Source organism: Rutidosis leptorrhynchoides, chromosome 9 (assembly GCF_046630445.1).
Source record: "Rutidosis leptorrhynchoides isolate AG116_Rl617_1_P2 chromosome 9, CSIRO_AGI_Rlap_v1, whole genome shotgun sequence".
In the NCBI taxonomy this organism is placed as follows: Eukaryota; Viridiplantae; Streptophyta; class Magnoliopsida; order Asterales; family Asteraceae; genus Rutidosis; species Rutidosis leptorrhynchoides.
The window spans coordinates 371361459-371387134 of NC_092341.1; the positions used below are offsets into that span (position 1 = coordinate 371361459).

At 34.9% G+C, this 25676-nt stretch overlaps 4 protein-coding genes across 7 annotated transcripts; 3 read left to right on the forward strand and 1 right to left on the reverse strand.

Moving 5' to 3' along the window:
• The first annotated feature begins 2449 nt into the window (after nt 1-2449).
• On the forward strand, nt 2450-5373 carry LOC139866228 (2,3-bisphosphoglycerate-dependent phosphoglycerate mutase 1-like). Of its 2 annotated transcripts, XM_071854384.1 has the most exons (9): nt 2451-2502; nt 2852-2951; nt 3031-3251; nt 3507-3730; nt 3935-4053; nt 4177-4333; nt 4418-4519; nt 4611-4730; nt 5139-5373. In XM_071854384.1, exons 3-9 carry the CDS (start codon nt 3032-3034, stop codon nt 5178-5180), a joined length of 984 nt encoding a protein of 327 aa, XP_071710485.1. In that variant the 5' UTR covers nt 2451-2502; nt 2852-2951; nt 3031; the 3' UTR covers nt 5181-5373. The 2 variants fall into 2 exon arrangements, with proteins under 2 accessions (XP_071710484.1, XP_071710485.1); XM_071854383.1 differs by lacking the exon at nt 2852-2951 and having other exon boundaries at nt 2450-2502.
• Nucleotides 5374-7551: 2178 nt separating this feature from the next.
• LOC139866981 (fibrillin-5, chloroplastic) lies at nt 7552-10976 on the forward strand. 2 transcript variants are annotated; one of them, XM_071855284.1, is made up of 7 exons: nt 7558-7908; nt 7994-8109; nt 9280-9402; nt 10131-10229; nt 10321-10365; nt 10486-10559; nt 10740-10976. In XM_071855284.1, the coding sequence occupies exons 1-7, from the start codon at nt 7626-7628 to the stop codon at nt 10822-10824; spliced, it is 825 nt and encodes a 274-aa protein (XP_071711385.1). In that variant the 5' UTR covers nt 7558-7625; the 3' UTR covers nt 10825-10976. The 2 variants fall into 2 exon arrangements, with proteins under 2 accessions (XP_071711386.1, XP_071711385.1); XM_071855285.1 differs by lacking the exon at nt 9280-9402 and having other exon boundaries at nt 7552-7908.
• Nucleotides 10977-12548: 1572 nt separating this feature from the next.
• Nucleotides 12549-14408, forward strand: LOC139869374 (uncharacterized). The gene is made up of 5 exons (XM_071857692.1): nt 12549-12672; nt 12778-13485; nt 13594-13647; nt 13726-13910; nt 14180-14408. The coding sequence occupies exons 2-5, from the start codon at nt 12840-12842 to the stop codon at nt 14243-14245; spliced, it is 951 nt and encodes a 316-aa protein (XP_071713793.1). The 5' UTR covers nt 12549-12672; nt 12778-12839; the 3' UTR covers nt 14246-14408.
• Nucleotides 14409-19476: 5068 nt separating this feature from the next.
• On the reverse strand, nt 19477-25338 carry LOC139866144 (aspartic proteinase-like protein 1). Of its 2 annotated transcripts, XM_071854278.1 has the most exons (10): nt 25085-25338; nt 24271-24388; nt 22672-22913; nt 21983-22210; nt 21721-21859; nt 21570-21640; nt 21377-21476; nt 20856-20919; nt 20215-20286; nt 19477-19878 (listed from the first exon to the last, which is right to left on the reverse strand). In XM_071854278.1, the coding sequence occupies exons 1-10, from the start codon at nt 25321-25323 to the stop codon at nt 19643-19645; spliced, it is 1509 nt and encodes a 502-aa protein (XP_071710379.1). In that variant the 5' UTR covers nt 25324-25338; the 3' UTR covers nt 19477-19642. The 2 variants fall into 2 exon arrangements, with proteins under 2 accessions (XP_071710379.1, XP_071710378.1); XM_071854277.1 differs by lacking the exons at nt 24271-24388; nt 25085-25338 and adding an exon at nt 23186-23306.
• Between the last annotated feature and the right edge of the window lie 338 nt (nt 25339-25676).

Sequence of the window (25676 nt, forward strand, 5' to 3'; positions counted from 1 at the left end):
CGTGTAATTAAGAGACGTACGACTTGCTAATTACCACAGTATAAGATTTGTGTTACTGTCGATGTCGGTAAATGTTTTATTCAATGTAATGATTGATTATTTTATATTTATATATGGGGAGTGATATGTACACAATCCATTTTTTGTTATATACACAACCATCATGCTTTACATCGCTGTACCGTACACCACTGTAAAGCTTGATGATTGTGTACATAACAAAAATTGGTTGTGTCCTTATCATCATCTTGAGTTTTATTTAATTGTCTAACTAGAAAACCCCAAGTTCTAGTCTAATTGTCCACATCAACACCGAGCTACAACTGTAACAACGTAACTTGATAGCACTTCTCAAAACCGACCAAAGAGCATCAACGGTGTTAAGCCATATCGAATAAAATTAACTAGATCCTGATTGGCCCGCGCGATGGGGCGGGGCTTTCCAGGTTGAATATTCATATTTAACGTAGCATTTTTGTATTTATAGAGTTAAAAAGGCGTTGCGTCGGGTGTGTTTAGATACATGTGATTAGTACTTAGTATATCTAACGGCATGCACGTTTTTAACGCCAGAAAAATCACGTAATATGGGTTGTTTATTATACGTGTATGTATATTTATAACAAATAGCCCGAAATATTTAGCGATTTTTAAAAAACGACTGTTTCGCGCATAGATAGTTGCATTGTGTTCGTAAAATTATTTCGAGTTGAACGGTGGCGTTGAAAAAACTTAACGTGTGGCGAGCGGGCATATATGGACAGTTAAAAATTTGGGTGAAATTTGTTTAAGCTTTTTTAATTAAATAAGAATGTTACAATTTTTACCCCTAAGAAGTTGATAAATGTAAGATTGTTTTAGGGGCAGTTTTGTAAGGTTGTTATTATTGTCGTTTGAAAAGCTTGAAAAGCCTTAAACGACTTAAATTTTCATCTCTTTTAGTAATATAGGATTACTGACAGAATGTTGAAGATTTGAAGGTGCTAACCATAGTGGTGACTGGTGAGTTTAACGAAGGAATTCAAGATCTGAAACTGAAAAAATTCAAGATCCGAAATCGAGGAAAATTCAAGATTTGAAACCAATGGTACCTTTTTATATTTCACACCTTCGATTGCACCACGTGTGCGTTTTTATTTGATTTTTTATATTGTTATTTTAATTTTGTAATTCAAGATTTGAGCGTCTTTTAGTGATTAAATAATAATTTGGGATGATCAATGTGTTAAATGAAAAATAAAATTATTAAATTGAGCTTTATAATTTGGTATGTTTAAAATTTATGATGAAGACAATGAGAGTGAAAATGTTGTGTTAAATGTAAAGGAGGAGACAAAGATAGGGAGAAAAAAAAAAAAAAAACCCTCAAATATGAGACAAAGAATTTCGGAGTGGGTGAACCATTAACTAGAACCGAGACGGTAGAAGATTTGATGCATGATTCAATCCACTTATGCCATTTCACACCAAACCCCATAAGCTCCATAACTTTAAGCAAATACTTCCAATTTGATTGGCATCAATGGTTTACACGTCCAAGCTCCTATGGTTATGCACTGTGGCGATTTCAGGATTATAACTCAATGGGGTCTCGAAATTTTTTTCAGTAGCAAGTATATTAGATTGTTATTTTAGTGATAGTTTACCTTCAAAAAGATTATAAATTTAAAAAATATATAAGGCCCGAGTAGTATAATTTAGTGGTGTCTTTATACAATTCAAAAGGAAAATTATAGATTTGAAAAATATACGGGGTCATACATTTAAATTTAGTGGTGTCCTATACAATTTACAGAGTATTTTCTACTAAATATTTTCAAACTAGCAGTGTCCCGTGACCCCAGAGATATATACATAGAATCGCCTCTGGTTATGCAGTTGTTGATCGGGATGACGTTGGTTAAGGTTTCATGTGCTCAGTTTCTCGGTGCTTCTTCTCGCGCTCTGCTGCTTGTTATCGTTCTCTGCTACTCTGCTAGGAGTATAATTCTCCTTTGTATCTAGTTGTGTTTGTCAATATTGTTTCTTTATAGTTCGCTGTATATGTATGTATGTGGATACCTCTGTGTGTCCCCATGTACTCTTTTCTTGAGTGGTTAATTCATTTGGCTTTTAAAAATAAAAAAAAAAAAAAAGAAAAATACATATGTCTAGCATATGACCTAATTTAACGAAAAGATAAATGACCGTTAGTAGAAGGAATACCAAAATTACAATTCAAGAGACAATTTAGGGTAAACCACGGCTTGACATCGACGTAATTATGTCTTGTAAACACCCGAAAACCTTATCGTTTCTTAGGAGTAATTTTTCGGGAAAAAAAACATATAAAAAAAAGCCCAATAAGTTTTGGGCCGTGCAGAAGAAGCCCAAACAAATGTCTCATCGCTGTTTCTTTAATGGCGATCTTGACCTCTACGATGCTCGGTCGATTCAACTATACATTTTATCGAAAGATGATTTAGGTCCCCCTCTTCACATGACTCTAAACCTAACAATAACGTAAGTATTTCTGTCCTTCACTTTCAATTTATATCTTTTATCATTCTCGATTATTATTTTATCACGAACTTGCTTAATTCTTTCTGTGCGGTGCCCTTAGACCTTAGTTATGATTATGATAAATTTTAATTTATACTACATTTTCTGTGCCTAATTTGTGACGGTTATAATCTCGAGAGTTACGTCTCTGAAAATGGAACAATTTAACATAAATTGTATGGTATTCGTATGTATTAAACTTTCGATCATTTGCTACCTATTATATGTATTGACCTCTGTAGATGTTATAAATTAAGTAATTAACCCTTTTATGTATAAATATATAAACTGATGCATTGGTGGGGTTTAGGAAAAAGGGGGCTTTTGGTTGACACGTGTCGTCCTGTTGCATCTTCTTTACAAAAACTGATGCGCTCGTTTGTTGGTGCATCGGTGTAGATACTTAAAAGGTAAGTTGTATCTCATTTATGAGTCACAGGTGTAGCAATTTATTAACTGCATTATGTTTGAACTTTGATTTATCATCAGGATGGCTTTGGCTGCTCGTCAACAAGCAAAGCATGTCGATTTGGGTACTAGTACGACGTTTAGGAAACAGCGTTATAATCGTGATGGACTCGATAAGGTGTCATTAAGAAGAATCAACTGCACTCTGCAAATAAGTTTAAACCGAATGTCTAAATGCTGTTCCTCACATTGTGTTATCACATCTGCAATGCAGACCAACAAATATGAACCATTACTGTCAAGTAAGTGACAAGCCAGAATCAGAAAACCGTACATTATGCTTTCTTTCGTTTTCTATTTCTTATTTACCATACAGATGATGACTTAGGAGGTTCTTTTCAGAAAAAGTACTCTTTGAAAGACTTTTAGGTCGAAATTGCCACTTCTAAAATTTCAGAGTCGGTCAAACCATGTATGTTATCTTGATGAATTGTATATTTCCATAAAATTACTTAAATTATTGTTGTTCATCTTGTGTGGTGTATTCTGCAAGACAGATGAATCGACTCTGATCATAGTTCGACATGGTGAATCAATGTGGAATGAAAAGAATCTGTTTACTGGATGCGTTGATGTGCCACTAACAAGAAAAGGTGTGGAAGAAGCAATTGAAGCTGGCAAGAGAATTAGTGCAATGCCGTTTGACGTCGTATACACATCAGCATTGGTTCGTTCTCAAATGACAGCGATGCTTGCCCTCACCCAACACTGCTGCCAAAAGGTTGTTCGATGATACTTTTTTCCTTAACATCTAATCCATTTTCAATACCAAAACGTGCATCACTGTTCAAAAAGATGGTATAGAAAAGTTCTATGGTTTGTTGATTTGATTTTGTAAGCAAGAGTTTCGATATTTTTCTGGTATAGTCGTGTAATCAATGCACAAAAGCATCTGTCTTACTTGGATGCCCTGTTGAACATGCAGGTTCCAATATTTATTCATAATGACAATGAAGAGGCCGAAATTTGGAATAAAATTTACAGCCAAGACACCAAGAACGAGTCCATTCCAGTTATTAAAGCATGGCAGTTAAATGAGAGAATGTAATCTTGTGTGTCTTTTGTACATCTTCATATCTCTCAAGTTCTAGGTTTTGCTGTATTTAGTTTATTTATATATGTTTTTTTATATTTTTGTTTTGTTTTTGATTACATGTTTTATGTCAGGTATGGTGACCTTCAAGGCCTTAACAAGCAAGAAACTGCGGAAGTATTTGGTAAGGAGCAAGTATACAAGTGGCGTAGAAGTTATGAAGTTCGGCCGCCCAATGGTGAAAGCTTAGAAATGTGCTTACAAAGAGCTGTTTCTTACTTTAAAGACAACGTAACCTAACTCTCTTTCTTTCGTATCAATCATCATTTCATTTAAAAATAATAAAAACATCTTGATAACATTGTTTCTGCACAGATTGAACCACAACTTATGGCTGGAAAACATGTAATGGTTGTTGCCCATGCAAATTCCCTGAGGTCTATTATTATGTATCTCGATAATCTAACTCCCCAAGAGGTAACCAAACTGTCTTCTTAAAGAGTATGTATCTATGTACGTTATCTACAGTTTTGTATTGTTTTCTGATGTTTTTATTTGATGCAAAAAGGTTATCAACTTAGAGCTGTCTACGGGGGTACCAATGTTGTATATTTATAAAGACGGAAAATTTATCAGAAGGGGAAGTCCTGCAGGACCTAAAGAGGCCGGTGTTTATGCTTATACTTCGGTATGAACTGTGAACGCATGATAGATTATATAACTATAAAACTATATAAATATAAGTTTCTAACAAAAGTGACCTCAGCTAGAATGATGTTTATGGTCTTACTTCAATGCACTCTACTACTCCTTATAATGACTCTAGCTGGGTAACCAAATTACTAAGTGGTAATTATAGATACCAGATTCACAATCAGCATGTTAACACAAAAGCACCATAATGACAATCTTATTATCTATATTACAATTACAACTTAATCTGGCTGCGTACCGTAATTGTTATTGCATTATCTTTTCAGTGTGAGACCTCATCGAAGCTATGTGTTCTTAAGCATCACTTGAAATGTTGCTATTAATTGTTATCTGCTGTATAAGCAATATTATTTGGTGGTAAACTAATAATGTTATTTTTCAGGATTTGGCCCGTTATAAGGATAAATACAATACTATGAGATGAGGCAAGGAACCTTGAGAAAAAGATAAGCTGGATTTTTTTTTTTTTTTTTTTGTCCTATTTGTGTATCAACCATTTAAGACCACAAACTGATTCACCCTGATGGCTTAACCAGAACTCGAATATCATATGTATAATTTGTCATTTTACAGAAATTTACATTTTTGGGCCCTTTTCGGCTCTATTTTTGAGTCAACATCAAGCGTCGATTTATTGGCGTCTTGACTGCCGTTTAGAAGAGCCTAAATTGAATTGCATGCAGGATTTAAAACCCATGTAAATTTGATTCTACATTTTGATGGCGTCTCAATTTTATTTTTAATTTTATTTTACTTTTTTTTAAAAAAAAATTTCCTACTTATTGGCCGGAGGTCCATTCGGAATCAATCTCTTTATCCGTCGAATAGAAGGAGGGATGACTTTCTCTACTTTTGAGAGTGATTCACTCTGAGTGGAGAAATGACTTGTTTTTATTCTCGGATAGGGGAAGGATTGTCTACATCTCACCTCTCCCATACACCACTCATGTGGTATTGGGTTTTGTTGTTGTTGTTGTTGTTGTTGTTACCCGATATTAATATTTTCAGGATTTCATTTATCAGAAGTTATATATGTGAGTAATTTTTATTATTATGATATAATATGTTTTGACAAATCTGGCCACAAGTCTGATCTAAACTATCTAAGATATTGTTGAGATGGCAAAATAGGAGGGTCAAACAGTCAACTGCTTGGGTACTAGTCAAAACGGATAATCTGTAACCTTTTAACAGCTCCAGGTAATTAATAACCCCATAATCTTACTGTATGCATAGTAGTAGGATCATTGTTGGCTTACTTGATATGAGGTGAGACGATGATTCTTGTTTCTTATAGGCGTTTAATCGACATTCAACTGTTTAAGAGTTTCTGTTGAACCACACACACATACAACGTTTCTTACTTCACATAATAGCTACGTCTGTCTTCTAACCTTACTCTCTTATCAAACACAGTGGCATTATCGACTCAACTTAAGTGACACACCTTCAACCTCAAAATCTGAACCTAATAAATACTCAAAAGCTGGAAAATCAACATCAATGAAATTTCTAATTTTCATAATTAATAAATTCACTGATACTTGTGACCTAAGCAACTTCCATTTAAAATACTAACATTTAAGGTTACTTATTAATCACTTGTCCGGGTGAATCTGAGTTCCCTTCTGCTCAAATGCCCACCCATTCAAAATACTTTTAAGACGCGCTTAACTCATTTTACTAGAGGGTATACGAAAAATACACGTATTGACAGATGGTAAAGGTGAATGAAACAAACTGGATAATCTTATGAGGTGGTGATGTGTACACCACTTTGTAGACGATGTTTGGACGGATCTTAGGTCGCTTGTGATTGTATCTAGAGGTGGAATACACTAGACACAACTAAAACCGAGATATGGGTCGTGTTGGATTCGTTTTAGTCAAACCTAGAGAGAAATCTAGATTAGAACAAAGCCTAAACGTGTTATTTCGGTGTTATATGGTGTTAGGGATCGAGAGAAAACGAGACCAGTCGATTAGGGTAATTGGAGAATGTAACCTAGCAATGTAGATCACAACCCGTATATATATTGCAACCCAGACACAGTCGGTCGACTGAGTCACACAGTCGGTCGAGTGTGTCACACAGTCGGTTGAGTGTGTGGACACACTCGGTCGACTGTGTATGCAGTTTAAGTTATTGATTGTTTAAATAATTAAGCACACACAAACACTTATATAACCAATAGTCATAGGAATACGTTATTACATGACCGAATGTATTAAAACGATAAGTAATCTACGGCTGGGGATTACATGCACCAACACACTTTAATTGTGTCATACACCACTAAATATAATTGAAGTATAATTTTTGGATCATTTTACCTTATGCAATATGCAACTAAAAAGGCATGAATTAACCAAGTCTCCTAAGGGATAAAATTGTTTAGAAAAATTAATTTGATGGTGTATGACAAGCAAAATAGTGTATGAATCAGCTGTAAATAATTTTAAAGCTAACCATCCAGGCCTAGCCTGGGTGGCCACCAGTACTTTCAGTGAAGGGGAGGTCTCGGGTTCAATCCTAAGGGGTGCCCGCATTTAATGACCAAACTGGAGAATGCCTTACCTGGTAGCGGTGGAGGGCTGGCTTGCCGTTTACCCGGGGTTTACCTGCGGTGGGGGGGCCAATGTGCTCTGGCCCATAGTGGGGTTCCTCGTAAAAAATAAAAAAAAAATAAAAAAAAAAAATAAATTTAAAGCTCCACTTAAAAGTCAAGTCAAATAACCCACGGATAACAAAGTACAACTATAAGGACCAAAACAGTAATAAAAAAAACCAAAAGATACAGGTATAAAATGTGATCACACATTTTTATTAGAAAGCGAAGAAGAAGATAAAATCACTGTGCACATAAAAATGGTGAGAAAAATACTTCATCCTCAAAACCACCCACTGTTTCATTGTTCAATACCAACAACATCATTAACCAATAACAGCAACATTCTGATGATTACAAAAATAAGTCAGAATCACAAACCACCATCGACATCATTATCAACCAATCACAACCACTCAATCCACATTATAAATCCACGTCATCAACAAACCACCAATTGTAGCTACCAGCAATCTTCTTCTTCTGTAGATAATTATTCAACAATTACTCAACTCAAATCTGGCATAAATAACATTCTGCAAGGTAGTAACGTTTTCTTAAATGATTTTCGTAGACTGAATTTATACATATGAGATGGAGTTATTGATCGACATGATTATAATAATAGGTACGAATCGAGGAATTTTTGGAATGCCGACTGAGAAGAAATCTGAGATTGAAGAAATGGTGAAGGTGCTTGAATTTTTGAATCCGAATCCATACCCGACAACTGATCTTGATAAGGTCAGATACATAGATTACATAATATCCATATCATATCCAAGTTTCTTTTTTAAGAAATGATGATGATACAGCACCTATTTTTCGTTTTTAAAAAAAAAATATAAATGAAGGGGCTGGTTGTGAACAATTTAGAAGATAAAGGACGAAAAGTCTAATAATTTTGCATATCTTCGCAGTTATTTTCGCAATATAAAATGTGTATTTTTTTAATTAAAAATATAATATAATATTTAGCAAAAAGAATTAATAATTTAATATTAATATACGTTTCATTTTAGGGGATGATTCTCACACACACTTTTTTGATCCTCACACACCAATTGAGTATTATTAGAAGAGTAAAAGGTTAAAATAGGTGTGTGAGGATCAAAAAAGTGTGTGTGAGAATCATCCCCCTTCATTTTACTTCATAAAAGAGAAAATGAATATAATTTACAATTTAAACCCTTTACCAAAGCAAAAATTTAATTACAATTCTATTTTTTTTATTAACAAAACCCACCAAACATGATGCTCCGTAGCAGTGTTGTAAAAAACCCGATTACTCGACGATTAATCCCCAATTAATCATTTTTAATAGCAATCCGTTCCGTTTTTCAAAAATCCGTTTAATTAATGGTCAACGTGAATTGATGGGTCAAAATCGAATTTGGTAGTCAAAGTAAAAAATGGTTAACATTTTAACATGAATTTAAACTAGACTTCATAGTTTTTGAGCAAAATGAATAATTTTAGACGATTATGTTAAAGTTTATTTTTATATTTATGGTTTTTTTTATATATTTACACATATAATCTTTAAAATTTAATATTTAAATGTATAAAGTACAATCCGATTAATCCTCGATCAATCTTCGAATCACCGATTAATCCTTCTAAAGTCCCGACCGATTAATCTCCGAATAGCGAATTTTGCAACCTTGCTCCGTAGTATGATATTTGTGATAAAGAATGAAAAGTTTCTTGCATGTTATTATTATTATTTTTATTATTTAACTTAGAAAATTAGCATGTTTAATTAACTAAAATAATCTCTTTTGCTAATTACAGTATTTTTAGGAAATTTTCCATTTCCATTTGTCTTTTTGTTTCCGTCCTTTTTTAGGTAAATAGTAAAGTAATACTGTAGTAATCGTATAGCTTTTGTAATATGAAAATTTGTGATGTTAGTTGGGTGGATGCTGGAAACTGATATACAGTACCATAACAATTCTTGGATCCAAAAGAACAAGATTGGGATTGAGAGATTTTATTAGTTTGGGCGATTTTTTGCAACTTATTGATGCTACTGAGGTAATAAACCTACTTTTATTATCGTTTGTCTTTGCCTATTTTGTTTTCTTTCATTTTTGTCCTTATATAGTGTAACTGAATTAAGATCATACAAAGGAACACGGGAAAATGATGCTAGTATATGATATTTTAATTAAATTTTCTATAAATATAAGTATTTTGTATATAAAAAAAGTCACTTATAACGGGAAAAGTGATTTTAGTGAAGTGGAAATCAACCTAAATTAGCTTTAAAACTGGGAAAGCAACTTTACACATTTTTCTTGAAACTTTACATGTATTTACCGATTATAGAAAATTAGAAATTGTTGATTTGCTTTCATGATGACTGGTTATTTAGACATGAAAACATGATTGCTGAAACTGGTAAGAAACTGTAAGAGCATCACAATGGTAAAAAGCTAGTCATGAATTCATAATTGCTTATAAAAAGTAAAATATTGGAAATTGGAAATGCTATTTTATTCACAAAATTTACACAATGTGTAAAAATATTAACAATGATATTTGTTGCTACAAATAAAATTTAATGTATCTGCATATTATCAACCTAGTTTATACCTTACTTCCAACATCTTAAATTTGTTGTTCACCTTAGTAAATTGGTATAACAATATTGGTTTTCCATGTTTGTTAGTAGCAACTTTTACTAAATAAGTAAATACTCCGTATATTTTTCATTATATCACAACAAAGATTTTGACATTTGTATGGTTGTAAAAATGGAGGGGAAAGCAGTTAATGTGATCAAGTTCAATGTGAGAGGGCTCAACTTGTTCAGTGGGAAGCTTGTAATTGAGGCCTCCTTCAAAATTTCTTCAAAATCAGTTAAGCCCTTTTATCTAATTAGCTCTTTTTATATATAAAGAAACAAATAAAAGTTGATATAATGACTGAATATTTTGATTTGTTTCGCAGAGAGTGGACATTTGTTACAACAACTCAACTATCGTCCCTGACCAGGTATATATTCCATCCTTGCATTTTAGTTTTGGCTTTGAAACATTTTTCCGTTTGGGTGATAAATATCCTAACGGTGAATCGAACATGTTTTTGATGTGGAATTGTTGTATCAACGTACAGTTGATGAACATGTTTCGAAAAAACTATGACGTTCTTCTTGGGATCTTCAACCCCGATGGTTGGTTAGAGATAACGTATCCTTTGTAGCCTCGCTCTATCATTCTCTTAAACATGCATATGTAGATCTTGCTTTTAGCTAACCACTGATGAATACTTTAAATATATATAGAATAACCTACTTAATATATTCTGCGCGTTAACTACAATAGTACTTATAATTTATGATTGTTGTACCCTTGATCTCATGGCATAAGATACTTGGACGACACCCTACGAATAGGGAGGGATGACAAAGGCAACATTTTCATACTGGAGAGATTTAAAGAAACAGAGTTTTGAGCTTTTGGTTTTGGTAGTTTCATACTCTTGTTAATTCATCTGTAATTATTTATAAACTAAAGAAACAAATATTTAATTATCATTTGGTAAAATTTTAGCTATATCATAAGCCGGAAACGAATAATGTGATTTTTTTAATTGATTAGTATGTTAGCTGCAATTTCATTTTTGATGAATATTAGACTTGTCTGATGTTTTTATCAAAAAAAAAAAAAAAAACAAAAAAAGAACTGTCTGATGCAAGGACAGAGCAAAAGCAAACTACTGGTTGCAAGAACATAATAGATTAATAGTTCTGATGAAGTTGGATACAAATCCTGATCTTATCAGAGCTATGTTGAGGTTAATTTTAGCCTGATACAACAGCTCAAATTACTCACCAGTCAGTTGCTATGAGTAATGTTAAGTACGATTAGTGTTAACTAATCTTACTGTCTTTTGCTAAACACTGTCTTTTTGAGCATCTTTATCGAGCTCCCTAACATGCCCAATAAAGGCAGAGGCGAATATGTGGATTGGGGTTGTGTTACTGTGTAGCCCTGCAACACTACTAATCATGTGAAAGCGATTAGGATTTATGGTATAGGACACTAAATGTGATAATTGAACTTCATATGTTTTATGATTTATGATCTTATAGTATGGTACATTAAGATATTTACAGTAAGACTTTTTTGAGTTCTGATTCTAGATTTGTCCACTCACAAGATAACAGTTGGTGTCGACACTAGTAAGATATGGGAGCGATTTCAAGTCATAATTAGCCCACTAACAACGTATATATTTGTTAAAATTGTTTATATAACTTAAGTTTTACATAATTACAAGTCACAGTCAGTGGCGGAACTAGACATATTTATCACTTGGGACAAAAAAATTGCAACAATTAATATGACAAACTAGCTTTATCGTTAAATTATGAACAAACGACAGTTCATATACAACATAAAAACTGCACATTAACAGTAGCATGAACAACCCAAAAACAGTAATAAAACTATGCAAAATCTACCCAAAAAACTACGTACACTATCTCTTCATAAAATATCTCCCAAAAAACTGCACAAAATATGTTTAAAAAGTCCCCGAAACTACACAATTCCTTTGCAAAAACGCATCTTTTTGAAACGTTGAATTACATCTTTGTGTTCAAAGCAGCATCATTTTTATCATTTTTTTAAAGGTGACACACTATTCTCCATTTGAGAGAGTCAGAGTAATAACATGAGAAAATTGGACCGTTTGTCCCTATGATTTATATGAAATGGGGTGTTTGATTCCTGAATTTTATATTCAAGTTGGTTGGTCCTTGTGGTTTTCTAAACGTGTGTGGCTGGTCCCTCCATTAAACGGACGTTAAATTTATCCGTCAAATTCAGTCACATGCTTAACATGTGAGGGTAAAATCATCTTTTTCGCTAACACACCCAATATTTCTTTTATCATATTTAACCCAACTTCATCTTCCCACCCATGATCAACAATAACGATGTTAAAATGTTCATTTCAAATCAATCTACCTTTTTTTCAATGATAACATAAATTCTAACACGATTGATTAAGTAAAAAATTATGATAAGACCAAATTTCATAGATCGTGGGCCTACTTCTGTCAACAAAAATCCAAATAAGGCCCAAAGTAATATCCCAATGTTAAAACTTAAAACTCGCCTAAACCAGCTTACACCTCATTCCCGCCTCAAATATTCATTTTCAGATTTTGGGGAAACTTTTGTTTTAATCAAATTGATTGAAACTGAATTGAAATTGCTTCTGCACTCCCTCCAAACCCTCATCTGATCTCAACCAATTTGTATAACGAAATTGTGTTTTTGGGTCTTCTTAAAGGTCAGTTTCTATCTCTATCCTCAATTAATTAGATCCTTATAATCTTATATTCTTATATATTCTTCATCGTAATTCGAGTATTTTAGTAAAAATCGTACCTTTTAGGTCAACAAGTTTAATTATACTTCGATTTTAGCAACTGCAACAAAGGGCGACACACTTGAATCATGAGCGAAAACATACCGCCTGATACCGGTTACAAACCCCGATCTGCGTTATCGGATGTTACAAATCAAGCTGGAAAAAGAGGGCTTTCTTTCATGCCAACCTCAAATCAAGTGTTACCTGTTTTAAAGAAACAATGTGTAACAGTAGCAGATGGTTTTACGAAACAAAGTTTTCGTAAAGAAATTTGCGAATGTGTTTTGCTTCCGCATTCTTCCAGTGGCATGAAAAACTTAAAGGAACCTTGCCTGGAAGGTGTTCGTGAAAATGCCAGTACAGACTCCACAGGTGTTAAAGCTGATGATGGTGCTGCGAGAGATGGTTCTAAAGCTATGGGCCTGTCTGATGTAAATGGGCCTCGTGTGATAGTAGACGTTGAAGAAGATGAACCAACTGGTTCTGTAGCTGTAGTGGAAAATGCATCGAAAGGGAAGGCGGAAAGTAATTTGGGGGTGAATGATGATGAAGTTGATGTTAGTGTCGATAATTTGGATTCGGGCAAGGATGATTATATCGATGGCTTAAGGTTTCCCGAGTCTCAGGAATCGAGGTGTGGGATAGAAAAATGTAGTGGACAGAAGGGTGATGGATTCTCAAGCATGTGTATGGACATGATCAAAGATTGCTCGTGCTCTTTCTGTATGAAAGGTGCTTCATTTAACTAATTTTCTGAAACTCATACATATAATTAGCGGTAGTTATTTATTGTTTGTAGAGTGTTGCAATGAACTGATGGTGTTCTTTTATGCAAACCAGCTGCTTACCTTTTGTCAGATCTGCACTACCAGGATATGAAAGGCCGAATAGCTGGTGAGTTGTGGTGTAATTTGCATTGTTGTTGGAAATTTTATGTTAAATGTACTTGCTCATTTTTTGGTTTGTAAATAGTGATTAAGAAGAGTCAGAAGGAAGCAAGCATACTGGTCCGTCAAAACAGTGGGGATGGTGCATTTGGCAAACATGGCAAAGGAAACCTCGAAAAATACTCTAACTTGGAGTCGGATCTGACAGGTAGATGGAAGTCACTTTTTCTTCATATGGACGATATATTTGTTCGTGAGGGCGTCCAACTGGTAAGTATACGTCGTTTGCATTTTGTCTTTAATTCTCAAGACTAGTGCCTTTCTAGATAGTAGTATAATGATCGGTTGAAAAGTTTCAAGTTAGTTGCCAAAACCAAGTATTCACCACTAATATGGAAATCTTCATGTTTGGCCTCTGTACAATTGTGTGTAACTTTGCGTCGCTCTACTGACCCAAAGTATTTGTTTTGGCTACCAAATTGTATAAATAACCTATAATGTTTCTGGAGAAATTATAAGTTTCGAACTCTATATTGCAGGAAACGAACTTATCCACACTCAAAGAATTGAGGGACAATTACAAGACTAATTCAGAGAAAAAGTAGTCGGCTTATGTATCAAACTATGTACAAGTTGTGTTAGTTTGTTTGAACAGCTTGTGCTTGTTGCAGTTAAGAATATTGTGTCATGTGTACTTGTTAGGTTTAGTGTTTTGTTGGTTGACTTCACCTTTACTAATTGTTGGTATTTGTAGCCATTTGTATTACATCCAGTGTTCCAAAATAAATGTATGTGTATTGAGTTGGTAAGTTTGATATATTCAACTCTCATATGCTTGCTCTACTTTTTAATCTTCTTTTGTGATCATACATGTTATAGCAAGATCAGGGTTGGGTTATCGTTATCTATCAAACATGCAAATATGGCTATATGAGGTACGATAAATTGAAATGTATTACAGAATGAGCTTGTTTAGACCTTTTAATTTGCTTCTTCACGACATTCATTACGATCTACCTAGTTTTTTTTTTTTTTTAATATATGTCAAATTGTTGAGTATATATTCAGTTAAAACATAATATGACCTCATCTGACCCCAATGCCCAATTTGCTGTATTTTTTTATTTGGCGTTTTGAAATGTTGTATAGGAAGGTCATCGTATATGGATTAACTTTTTAGAGCCGTTATTTAGATTAGTTGTGTTAGAAAGTTCAAGAAACGTTTGTAACAAATTATATAAAAGTACAAAATTGTGGCTTGTCCAAGACCGAAAATTTTAGTCGTGACTGGAAATTTCATTAGTCGCCTGGTCGTGACAAAGATAACTCGATCATGGTTTGGCCGTGACTGAAAAATCTCGATTATGGCTTGGCTGTGACCGAGAAATCCAAGTCACAACCAGAAATCTTAGCCATGGCTTGTCTGTGACCGAGAATCTCGGCCATTGTTTGATCATGACCCGAAAAACTCAACCATGGCTCAGTTGCGATCGAGAGATTTCCATCATGACTTGGCCGTGATTGAAAAATTCAAGTCACTTACTGAGTAATCTCAGCCATTGTCAAATAGTCACCGAATAAGCAATTATAGTCAAGTTGTCTCCAAACCCCAAACACCGTTAACACAATCGATCCCAGCTCCAGTCACTTTAGGGGATTGTATAAACCCTTCGGTGTTCCCTAACCTCACAGATGAGTCCTCTCATCCAGGCTTTTCAAGGTCGGCTAAGGGTTTTCCAGCGAACAGGTTTCTGGGAGATTCATCTGCTGCCGGGGATGGACTCCGGCCAAACGTCATCCCTTCTGCTTTATCCAACAATACGATCTTCATTGGTAGGCTTGACAGATCGGTTAATCGTAGTATGGTGGAATCGACTTTTGGTAAGTTAGGTTTGCTTTCGGAAATCAAATTTTGGCCCTCAAGACGGTACTCCTTCGTCTCTTTCGTTGAGGTTGCCGATGCTCAGAAGGCGGTCAAGGAACTCAACGGTTCAAGAATCTTTGGACGACCAATTTATGTGGGTTGGCCGAAGCGTCGGAATGCGGGTGCGTTTGGCCGTTCGACTACTGTTTTTAGCAACACTCTTAGATGCAAAATCAAACCTAATCAGGTAGTCTCTCAGCAGCTTCCTTATTCTGTTTTACTGCTCGATGTTATCCCTTTAGTTGAAACGAAAGTGTCTAGCTTCTTGATTTCGTGCCAAGCACAAGTGTGTCATATTAGCAAATTCGGGCATTTTGGGTGTATTTGCTTTTGTGGGGATATAGCGAGTTATAATAACATTATTAATTCCCATTCGACGGAGTTTGTAAGGATTTCCCCGTTTTCTGAGGTAGCCGATTCTTTTCATCGCTACGCTTGGTTAGAAATTACGGGCATTCCGATTACGTACGTTTCTGAAGAAAGCGCTATGAAGGTGGCCGAATTGTTCGGTGATGTCATTACTGTGTCCGAGTCTTCTTCGAGTTTGGGTTCTGTAGGTTCTCTTTTCGCATTTGTTAAATCGAAGAGTGCGAAACATATTCATGATTCGGTCTATGTGGATTTAGAAGACGAGAAGTGTTCGAGATGTAGTGTTTGGGTTTCAGAGATTTCGGATTTCAATAGTTTGAATCGAATTCTTTTCGACGGTTTTGATAAGTCTTTATTGGAGTCAACAAATCGGTTCGTGATATCTAGCGGATTGAGGACCGAAAGCATTTCGGTTCGGCATGAAGGTGTTACAAAGTTTACTTCGGATTTGGGTTGTGTTGTTGCCACTGGTGTGGGTCTTCAACTAGGGACATTGTCTTTTAGTGGTGTTAATTGTGGATTGAAGTCAAATGTAACAGATGGTTGTAGAGAAGATGTTAATTGTGTTGCTTTAAACAAAAGAAACAATGAGAATAATTTGGTGATGGGTCAATTAATCGGTTGCAGCAGTGGTGTTAAATGTAGATTGATGTCAAAAGATTTAGTTGGTTCTAGCCATAATATTAATTGTATTGATTTGGACAAAAGAAACAGTGAGGATAATGGGCCTCTTCCTAAAAAGATTAATTTTGGTTCGTTTGAGGTTGATGATGTCGATATGGTGAAGTTGGATTCGACAATTGACGAAGGAGTTAGTCTCGGGGATATTAGGGGAAATATGTCCAACGTTAATTCAAACTCAAATGAACATCAAAGGGATCTAGTTGAAGGGACAAATGACGTTTCTCTTGATGAGTCGGAGTCGAATGATGATAACATTACGTTTGCGGTTAGATTAGATCGATTGAAGAAAGAAAAAAAGAAAAAGAATGAAGATTTGTTTGCAAAAAGAAAAGTTGATTCAAACGTTGAAAGGCCTAAACCGATTTTGATTGGTCGTAGTGGTAGACGGTATTGTGATTGTGAGGTTCCCTCGTGTGACGGCTTTTGTAAAGCGTGGTATGTTTTGAATAAAGATGTTTTTAGATGTTTACTTAGCGAAGTTAACCCAAGGTCAAGAAAGAAGACGAATGAGACCTCCACTTCGGTTGCTTATAAGCTTAAAGATAACATTGACGACTTGGATTACGGGAAAGCAATTCAAAACTTGTTTATGGGTCATCATGATGGAAGAGATGGCGGCTCATCGGCATTTGGAAGAGGTAATATGTCCGTGGAGGCTTTCGCGGCCTTCGATGATATGATGACACGGTTGGTTGGGGAATGCGGGCCGGGTGATGGAGCCGCTAAGGTGTCATCTTACAAGATTGAAAATCGTTCTGGGAAAAATTCTTTGAAAGAGACGATCAATGGAAAATTGAAAAGAGCGGGTCCCCGAGGTTGATTGTTGTGGTCCGTTTTATGTTCTTCGATTCGTTTCATTCCTTGTATTTTCGTGTTTTCTACTGTTATTGTTTGGTTTATATGTTTGTAAGGTTTTCTTGGTTTGTTAGGGAGGCTCGTTTATAGTTCTTGTTTAGGTGGTTGTTTTCTAGGTGCGAGCTTCTCCGTTTCCCGTTGTCCTTTTGTATTCCTGTTGAGGACGTTTTTCTTTGGAAAACGGCTTCGTTTCTATATGAGTATTCGTTTTTTCGCCAAAAAAAAAAAAATTAAGTTGTGCTAGAAAGTTAGAATAGGGCTGTCACTTGACATAGGACATCTACAAGTGTGACAGGGTATAGTTAGCATAAAATTAGCGTGTCGATGTTTAGTAGGGGGTCTAACCAATATTTGTTAAAGACCCGCTACAAACGCCAGGGCAAGGTCACACACCTCACATTGCGTAAGCCTAGTCACCACTTTAGTACCGCCTCATTACAAGGCATTTAAAGGCGCTCTACGCCTCTACCTAGTGCTTGAAAGCACATAGCGCCTAAACACTGCCTACGCTCGCTATTTTAAAACAAGATACCACTTGTGTGTGTGTGAGTGTGTGTCTGTGTGTGTGTACGTGTGTACACGTGTCTAATGCTAGAACCGAATACATATATCCACATAAGTGTGCGCTCACACACGCACATGCAGACTTTAGATGAATTCATGAGAAACCTATGGATTGAAGGTGATAATGCTAAAAACGAACATATATTTCATAGCATTATCCCTCAAGAAAGACAAGCTTTTAGTTGCAATTGTTCTATTTACTAGTGATATTCGTTTAAATAATAAAAGGTGAAGACAGAAGACAGATGCGATGAATTGAAGACGCAAACGACCAAAAAGCTCAAAAGTACAAAGTACAATCAAAGTGGTTCCAATTATTGATGAGAAACGTCTCAAAATTACAAGAGTACAAGCCGCAAAACGCAAAGTACAAGATATTAAATTATACGAAAGGACGTTCGAAAATTCGGAACCGAGACATGAACCATCTTTCAACGTACGACGCAACGGATCGGAAATTATAAATTAATTATGTATATAAATATAATATAATATATAATATATAATTAATTATATAAATTATATATTTATATTATATTTATAATAAAATCCGTCGGCAGACTAAGATCCAAACTTGGATGAGCTGGAATCACGACCTCCGCACTCGCGGAGTTTGGAAGCCCAAAAAGGCCGCACTCGCGGAGCACTCTTTGCCTATAAAAGAACATGCATTTCGACGATTTATATATACCTTTATATTTTATATATATTTTTCTTTCCCCATTTTTATGTATCAAGTATCACTCCAAATCGTAATCTCAATTTGTAATTTTAATTTTAAGTTAGTGATAATAATAAGGATCGATTAGTCGAATGTTTTAAGGTTTTGTAAGTCGAAACTCTGTCCGTGTACCACTACGCTAATAACACCCAATGTAAGTTATGTTTATGTTATTTTCATTAATGTCTCGTAGCTAAGTTATTATTATGCTTATTTAATGCCGAAGTAATCGTGATGTTTGACTAAAAATATTAAAATTGGGTAATTGGGCTTTGTACCATAATTGGGGTTTGGACAAAAGAGCGACACTTGTGGAAATTAAACTATGGGCTATTAATGGACTTTATATTTGTTTAACTAAATGATAGTTTGTTAATTTTAATATAAAGATTTACAATTGGACATACCCATAAATAACCATATACACTCAATCGGACACGATGGGCGGGGTATTTATATGTATGAATAATCGTTCATTTAACCGGACACGGGAATGGATTAATAGTCTATAGAATTATTAAAACAGGGGTGAAATTATGTACAAGGACACTTGGCGTAATTGTTGACAAAGTATTAAAACCTTGGATTACACGCAGTCGATATCCTGGTGTAATTATTAAACAAAGTATTAAAACCGATTCATCAATGACCTTTTCCCTCAGCACCCCATGATATACTGCTAGTGTATTAAATGCATAGAGATAATACAATAAATCCAACCAACATAATACCTGATATATTTACGTGAAGTATTTAGTATGAATTTATAAAACATACAAAACATAGGACTTGTACCATAAATATCCAAAAATAAGCAGGATGATACACCACTTCTCATGTAACTGATCTAAGGTTAGCAAGCATACCATCTGACTCCAAAAAAGGCTAAGCGAAGCACCGCCTAACATCAAGTTGATGAAATAATAGCATGAGAAGAGTCAATAATCTGAGTAACGAAGATGAATATAACATGATCGAATCGGCTGACGATTTCGGAGTCCTTCCAGCAGAAGCAGGGGCAACAGCATTTGCTTTAGGAGGGGAAATTTGTTGCTGTGTTGTTGGGAGTGAAATAGGTGAGCTGGCATTACTTGTGGATTTTCCATCCTTTAGAGGTTGGCCTAAAGAGAGAACATCCAAAGATTCAACCATGTGATTAATTAATAACAATAACTCAATAATTTAATTGCTGTTTTCTGATTTAGGAGGGGTGTTAGGATGTGTGCTTTGATTACTTGATAGTTATATGCCAGCAATAATTAAACTGGTTGTACTGGATAATATCCAGATGCGTGTTTTGACTCACATAACGATGTTTGTTATGTCAAATTTGAGTAAATTTAACTGGAACAGCTAGTTGAATGTAAGTTAAGAAACATTTATAAATTAATCATAATACCAAGATGATGTATTTCATACTATGTCATGTCAGAGTAAAAAGTGGTCGATGTACTCACATTTTGAACGTGACCATCCAAGTGTAAGATTTTCCCTATCAAAAACCAAGCGATATCCCTTCATAAAGTTCTCTGCATAAATATAACTGAAACATTTAGCATTCTTAAAAAGGATAAACTGACATATGTTCTCAATCACACTAAAGTGCAAGTCATGGAAAACAACCCGAGCACAATTTGGGTGATTGGTGAACAATATTGTGCAGTAACTGCTGAATGTACAGATGGCAATTTCGACCCACTCCCTTTTAAGTGGGCTGATTTGTGGGTTGTGTTAGTTATCAAAAAAGTAAACTCAAACAAAAAAGTCGGCAATAAGGGAACAGGTAACTGAGTTTATATGTTACCCAGCATGCTACGTCCTGAATTCTTTTTACTTAAAATTTGGTAACATTTATCACGACAATCTTGTTCTTGTGATCATAGGTGACACGTCAAATAAATTATGAAAAAATTTAAAAATATTGAGAATAAAGTGTTTGCATGTTAATCCCATCCGTACAAAGTACAATGCTCATTTCAGCGTGAACCCATTACGCAACCCAGCCATCTTGCACCTCTAGCTGATGGTGTACAACCTCCACCAGATTATGGGTATGAAAAATAATGGACAAAGAAAAAGACAACTGAAAAATGCTTACGTCCAATAAGTCCAATTTCATCGGGTGAAGATTCTATAGCTAAACAAAATCCCACAGTTACTCCCTGCAAAAAAAAGGAAAGAAACGCTCAACAATATTAAGATTTTCAATAAGAAACTCATATGCAGCTACCAGATTCAAGAAAGTTGAGAACTTTTGCTACATAAGAGATTATATTTGTTTGAGTGTTTCAAGTGCATATGATGAAAATGTTGATTAGGAAAAAGGATATTGGTGCATAACCACTCTACGCATAAAAACACAAGTGCTTCTTACCAACTCAAAGACTAAATTGGTATCATCAAACTATTTGCATACAAGTAAAGTATTCGACAAATATAAAGTTGTTTACTTCCTTAATTACTTACTAATAGAAGCAATGAGACACATCTATTGATAAAAGACATAATTAATAGAAGTAAAGCAAACACGACACATACAACTTCAAATGAGCGATTAATATCTACACAAAAGTTAGGTTTCAAAATAATGAGCAACGATGACATCTTCAGAAAACCAACCTGACTGTCATTCACAGCAAAAAGTGGATCACGGACCACATAGGTGTTGTTTACCGAAAACTTAATCGTCACCGATGGAGTTTCTGGCAGCTTTTGAGAACTGTTGGGCACCAAAACCAAAATATATACACTAATAAAAATCATAAAGATACAATGAAGTAACCAAAACATATTCTCTTTCACTTTCAAATACCTGGATCTGTAACAGAGTTCAAATGGATAGCCTTCAAAACTGTATTTTGTAGCATTTGTTTGTCTGTCAAACTATGATAACAGAAAAGACAAACAATAAGATTTCTAGAACATTCTAATCTAAAAAAGGACTTTAGTTGATGAAGGTTTACCTCTTCAACAACTGCTTTATATACTTGATGTGGAAGGTGTGTAAAAGATGTTCCACTATCAAATTGAGTTTTAAAACTTGTTTGATCAAGACAAGTTGAACCAATACAGAAGTTATCTACTCCAAGTATGTAGGCAATGCTGCATAAAAATCCATATAATTACATAAGTTTGTACAAAGATCAAGATAGCAAGATTATACCTTTCTAGAATAGGGTATTTGTACAAAGATAACGATAGCAAGATCATGAATTCAGTTCATACTATTTTCCATTTATTGGCAAGAATGAAGTTGTTCGTTGGGTAGATGGTCCTTGGTCCCCAAAATAGATATTCCCGGAACCTGATTCGCCAAAACATATAGAGAACGAGTCACTCGTAACTCCTGATTTGGCAAGTAGGCTTGGAACTGAGACGTCACCAAACCCGAGGCCTAAGAGACCATCAGGAGCAATACCTTCCAAGTAACCACCACTTTGTTCCCTGCCACATCTGCAATCGATATCCCCCAAAGGTAAGTCTCATTGCATGGAAAACATCATCTATAGAAAATAGAATAACTAAACATATTTGAAGGCTGTTTCAATTGCTTATACAAACTGCTGAGTGCAATCAGGTTATTGCACTTGATACAACAGATAATCACTTTAACATGTTTGGATGGAGCCAAACTGATTATGATTATCTGTTATTTGAGGGTGTAATAATCAGCTTCGTAGTTGCTTATTTAAACTATTTGATTCAGATTATTTTACTTGGTAAGTCCTTAAGAGAATGATAATTGCCAAACACTCATATGAGTTATTCTATAATTATTGTGTTTGTTATACATTGTATGTATTCTATCATATTTGATTCTGAGCATGTCAGGAAGTACATCAAGATTTGACAAGTAACCCCAAACACCCCTTTGTAACTAATGGAAAAAATTAAAGATAAAATAAAGAATATACCCTATAACGATTGGAGCCCTTACATAGGTGTTAGATCCATTAACACCATCTGATGCAAGATGCAATATGTCCTCAACCAATGATCCAGAACTGGACATACCATCTGAGGCATATTTAGCAGTGTAAGGGCATGGCTGCTTAGGGTTTTTGCAATTTGAGCCCGATTCACACAACTGATGACTGCATGTTATGCTTTTGCTTGTGTTTGAGTGAGATGGATTGTATTCATTCTCATCATTATCCTGCATAATAGATGCCCCAAATACCAGGGAGCACCTGCAAATCAATCAATTTGAATAAGTGCTTAAACTGTAACCATGGTTTTTCGTATACCTCTTTAGTACTTCACAAAGGTTGCAATTTGAACCCATTTACTCATGAACAGGTTGATTTGGATTAGGTTTCACTTTAATGTGTAAAAATCCCATAACAAAGTGCAGTTTTAACAGACTGAAAATCACCCAACCCGGGCAATTTTAACCTATACCAAAGGTTAAACATATTTACTTGATACCATTGAGTTTGACCGCCTAACTAACCCATCCGGCCTGCCCATTATGCCACCTCCAGCACTTATAACTGAACTATGTAAACCCCCTTCAGGTAGTAGTATATTACCTTATTCACTGTAAAGAGGAGAAAGGCAAACACAAAAGGACTTGCATAAATAGTATGTTAGATACTTACATGAGCATGTGAACTAACATAGGGACCCATCTTCTTTATGTGACTTTTTTAAAATGACTTTTTGAGTTACGGTCAAGTTGTAATCATGCGTCAACATATATCTCTACACGTCAGCGTCTAGTAGGTTACCACGTAAAGTTGGACATATATAATTTATTTTTAAGGTGGGAACTTGGTCCTTATATGTTAGGTCTAAACATATGAATCACAAACCATAAGAGAACGTGTTCACATTTTAGAAAAGTTTGCCCAGTAATGATATACAACAACGAAGCATGCATATTGAATAACATTATTTAAGCTCACAAACAACAAACTTTCATATATTATGATATTATCTAGTTCATTAACTCTTTTTCATGAATAATAGGTAATAGAGAAGGGAACGGATTTTACTATCGAAAATAAAATACACAAAATTGGTATGATGAACAACGTGCTGTAGTCAATAATATACGGGAAAGTTTGTATACGCTTCAAATTCTATTACTTCTGTAAATCTATGCAATTAACCTTAAGTAAAAAAAAGTATAAGTAATTTCAAAACTTAACACTAGCCTAGGGAAGTAGTTTGCCTATTGTAGGAGATATACACGACCATTATACAACAACAAAAACAATATCCAATCTCGCATGTGCGAGGTATGGGAGAGGTATGATGTGGACAGCCATTGAAAGACAGACAAGTTTCTCTACCTTCGGGCAAAGAGATTCATCCCTCGACCCAAAGGTAAAAAGGCTGTTTCAAAAAGGACCACCCACCAATATGAATAGTTATGGCATGTTTCTAACCAATCACAGCCAAACAAATGGTTTAAGTAGAATAAAGATTCTCCTACAATATTGTAAGAAATCATCACCAGAGAAATTCACGAAAGTAAAGCTGGTATTTTGACTACCATAGTATCTTACAGAAAACGGAGCACACTGCAGACAGTCACATGGAAGCCAGAGATAGTCACTTCCAGTATCAAGTGCAACAAGAAAAGAAACACTTGGCACCCCTATGGCTATGTAAGTATAGTGTAACCTGTGACAAATAACAGCTTAGTGAAACTAACGACAAACAATGTTGTTATAACAGGTAGTATATAACAAGAGTAACCTAGAAACATTTAGTCTGTTCAACGAGAGAATCTCCATGTAACAATTTTCTGACCGGTTGGTGTATTGATGGTTGAGATAGGCCACAATGCCCACAATAAAGCCAGTAATGGCCACAACGATAGTGAATGCCTCACTCTTGACAGAGTGTTTCACCTAATATGTATGTCTAGCTTGAGCTTAAGGGCACAATATGTATGTACGTGACCATAGAGACAGTCTATACATGCATATTCTGATATTAAGCTTCATCTAAAGTTCTAGACACACACATATTAGGTGAAATCCTCTTTCAAGAGGTATTCACCATCACTACAATCTCATAGTCACCCCCACCCAACTACAACGATAAATGTGAACAAACTTACATAAAGCATATATCCGTTGCGGTAGTTTACAACACAGTAATAATTCGTTTATACACGCATCATTACATCTTTAACTATAACATACAATTATTGCAGATATTTTACTTAAAGATTACACATTTAATGCCTAGGACATATAAACAATGGTGACTTTTTATTTCATACTTAACATTTTGATATTAGCCATTAGCCATTAAATTAATAGCTCAAACTTTATTCAGCACAATAAAATGTAAAAAAGTAAAAGAATTAACCATCCAAGGTCATTTCCACCGGACATAGTTTTGCCACCAGCAGACGGAAACAGTAAACGATGTTGAGATCCAACATTCATCTTTTGCTTATCAACATTCATCGAAACCCTAACAGCTCTCATGTCATCAAAATACCGATTGGTAGAGTATAACAACTCTGATTGTGCTAATAAACTACATTTTATTAGTATGACAAACGACACGGATAGAATGATCATTAGAGCTCGAGCTACTTCCATGGCGGTTTTTAGTGAACTTAAACTTGAAGTTGGAGTTGAAGTGAGGTGAGTATAATGTGGTGAGATGATGACGATGAATGGCTAATCGATAATATGATATGAGATCTAGGGTTTTGTATAGTCAGAAATGTATTGTATATGTGAATGAAAGGGCAAAGTGCAATAGGTTAATTGGGGAGCGGTGGAGATTGAGTTGCAGTGGTGACAGAAAGAGAAAGTAAAGCTAAATGGAACGAGAGGCGCATTACGCCCACCTTATAAAGTTAAAACAAAACAAAATATATATATTTAATTATTATATTATAATTAATATTATAGATTATAGATATAGAGTAATATCAATATAATTAAAC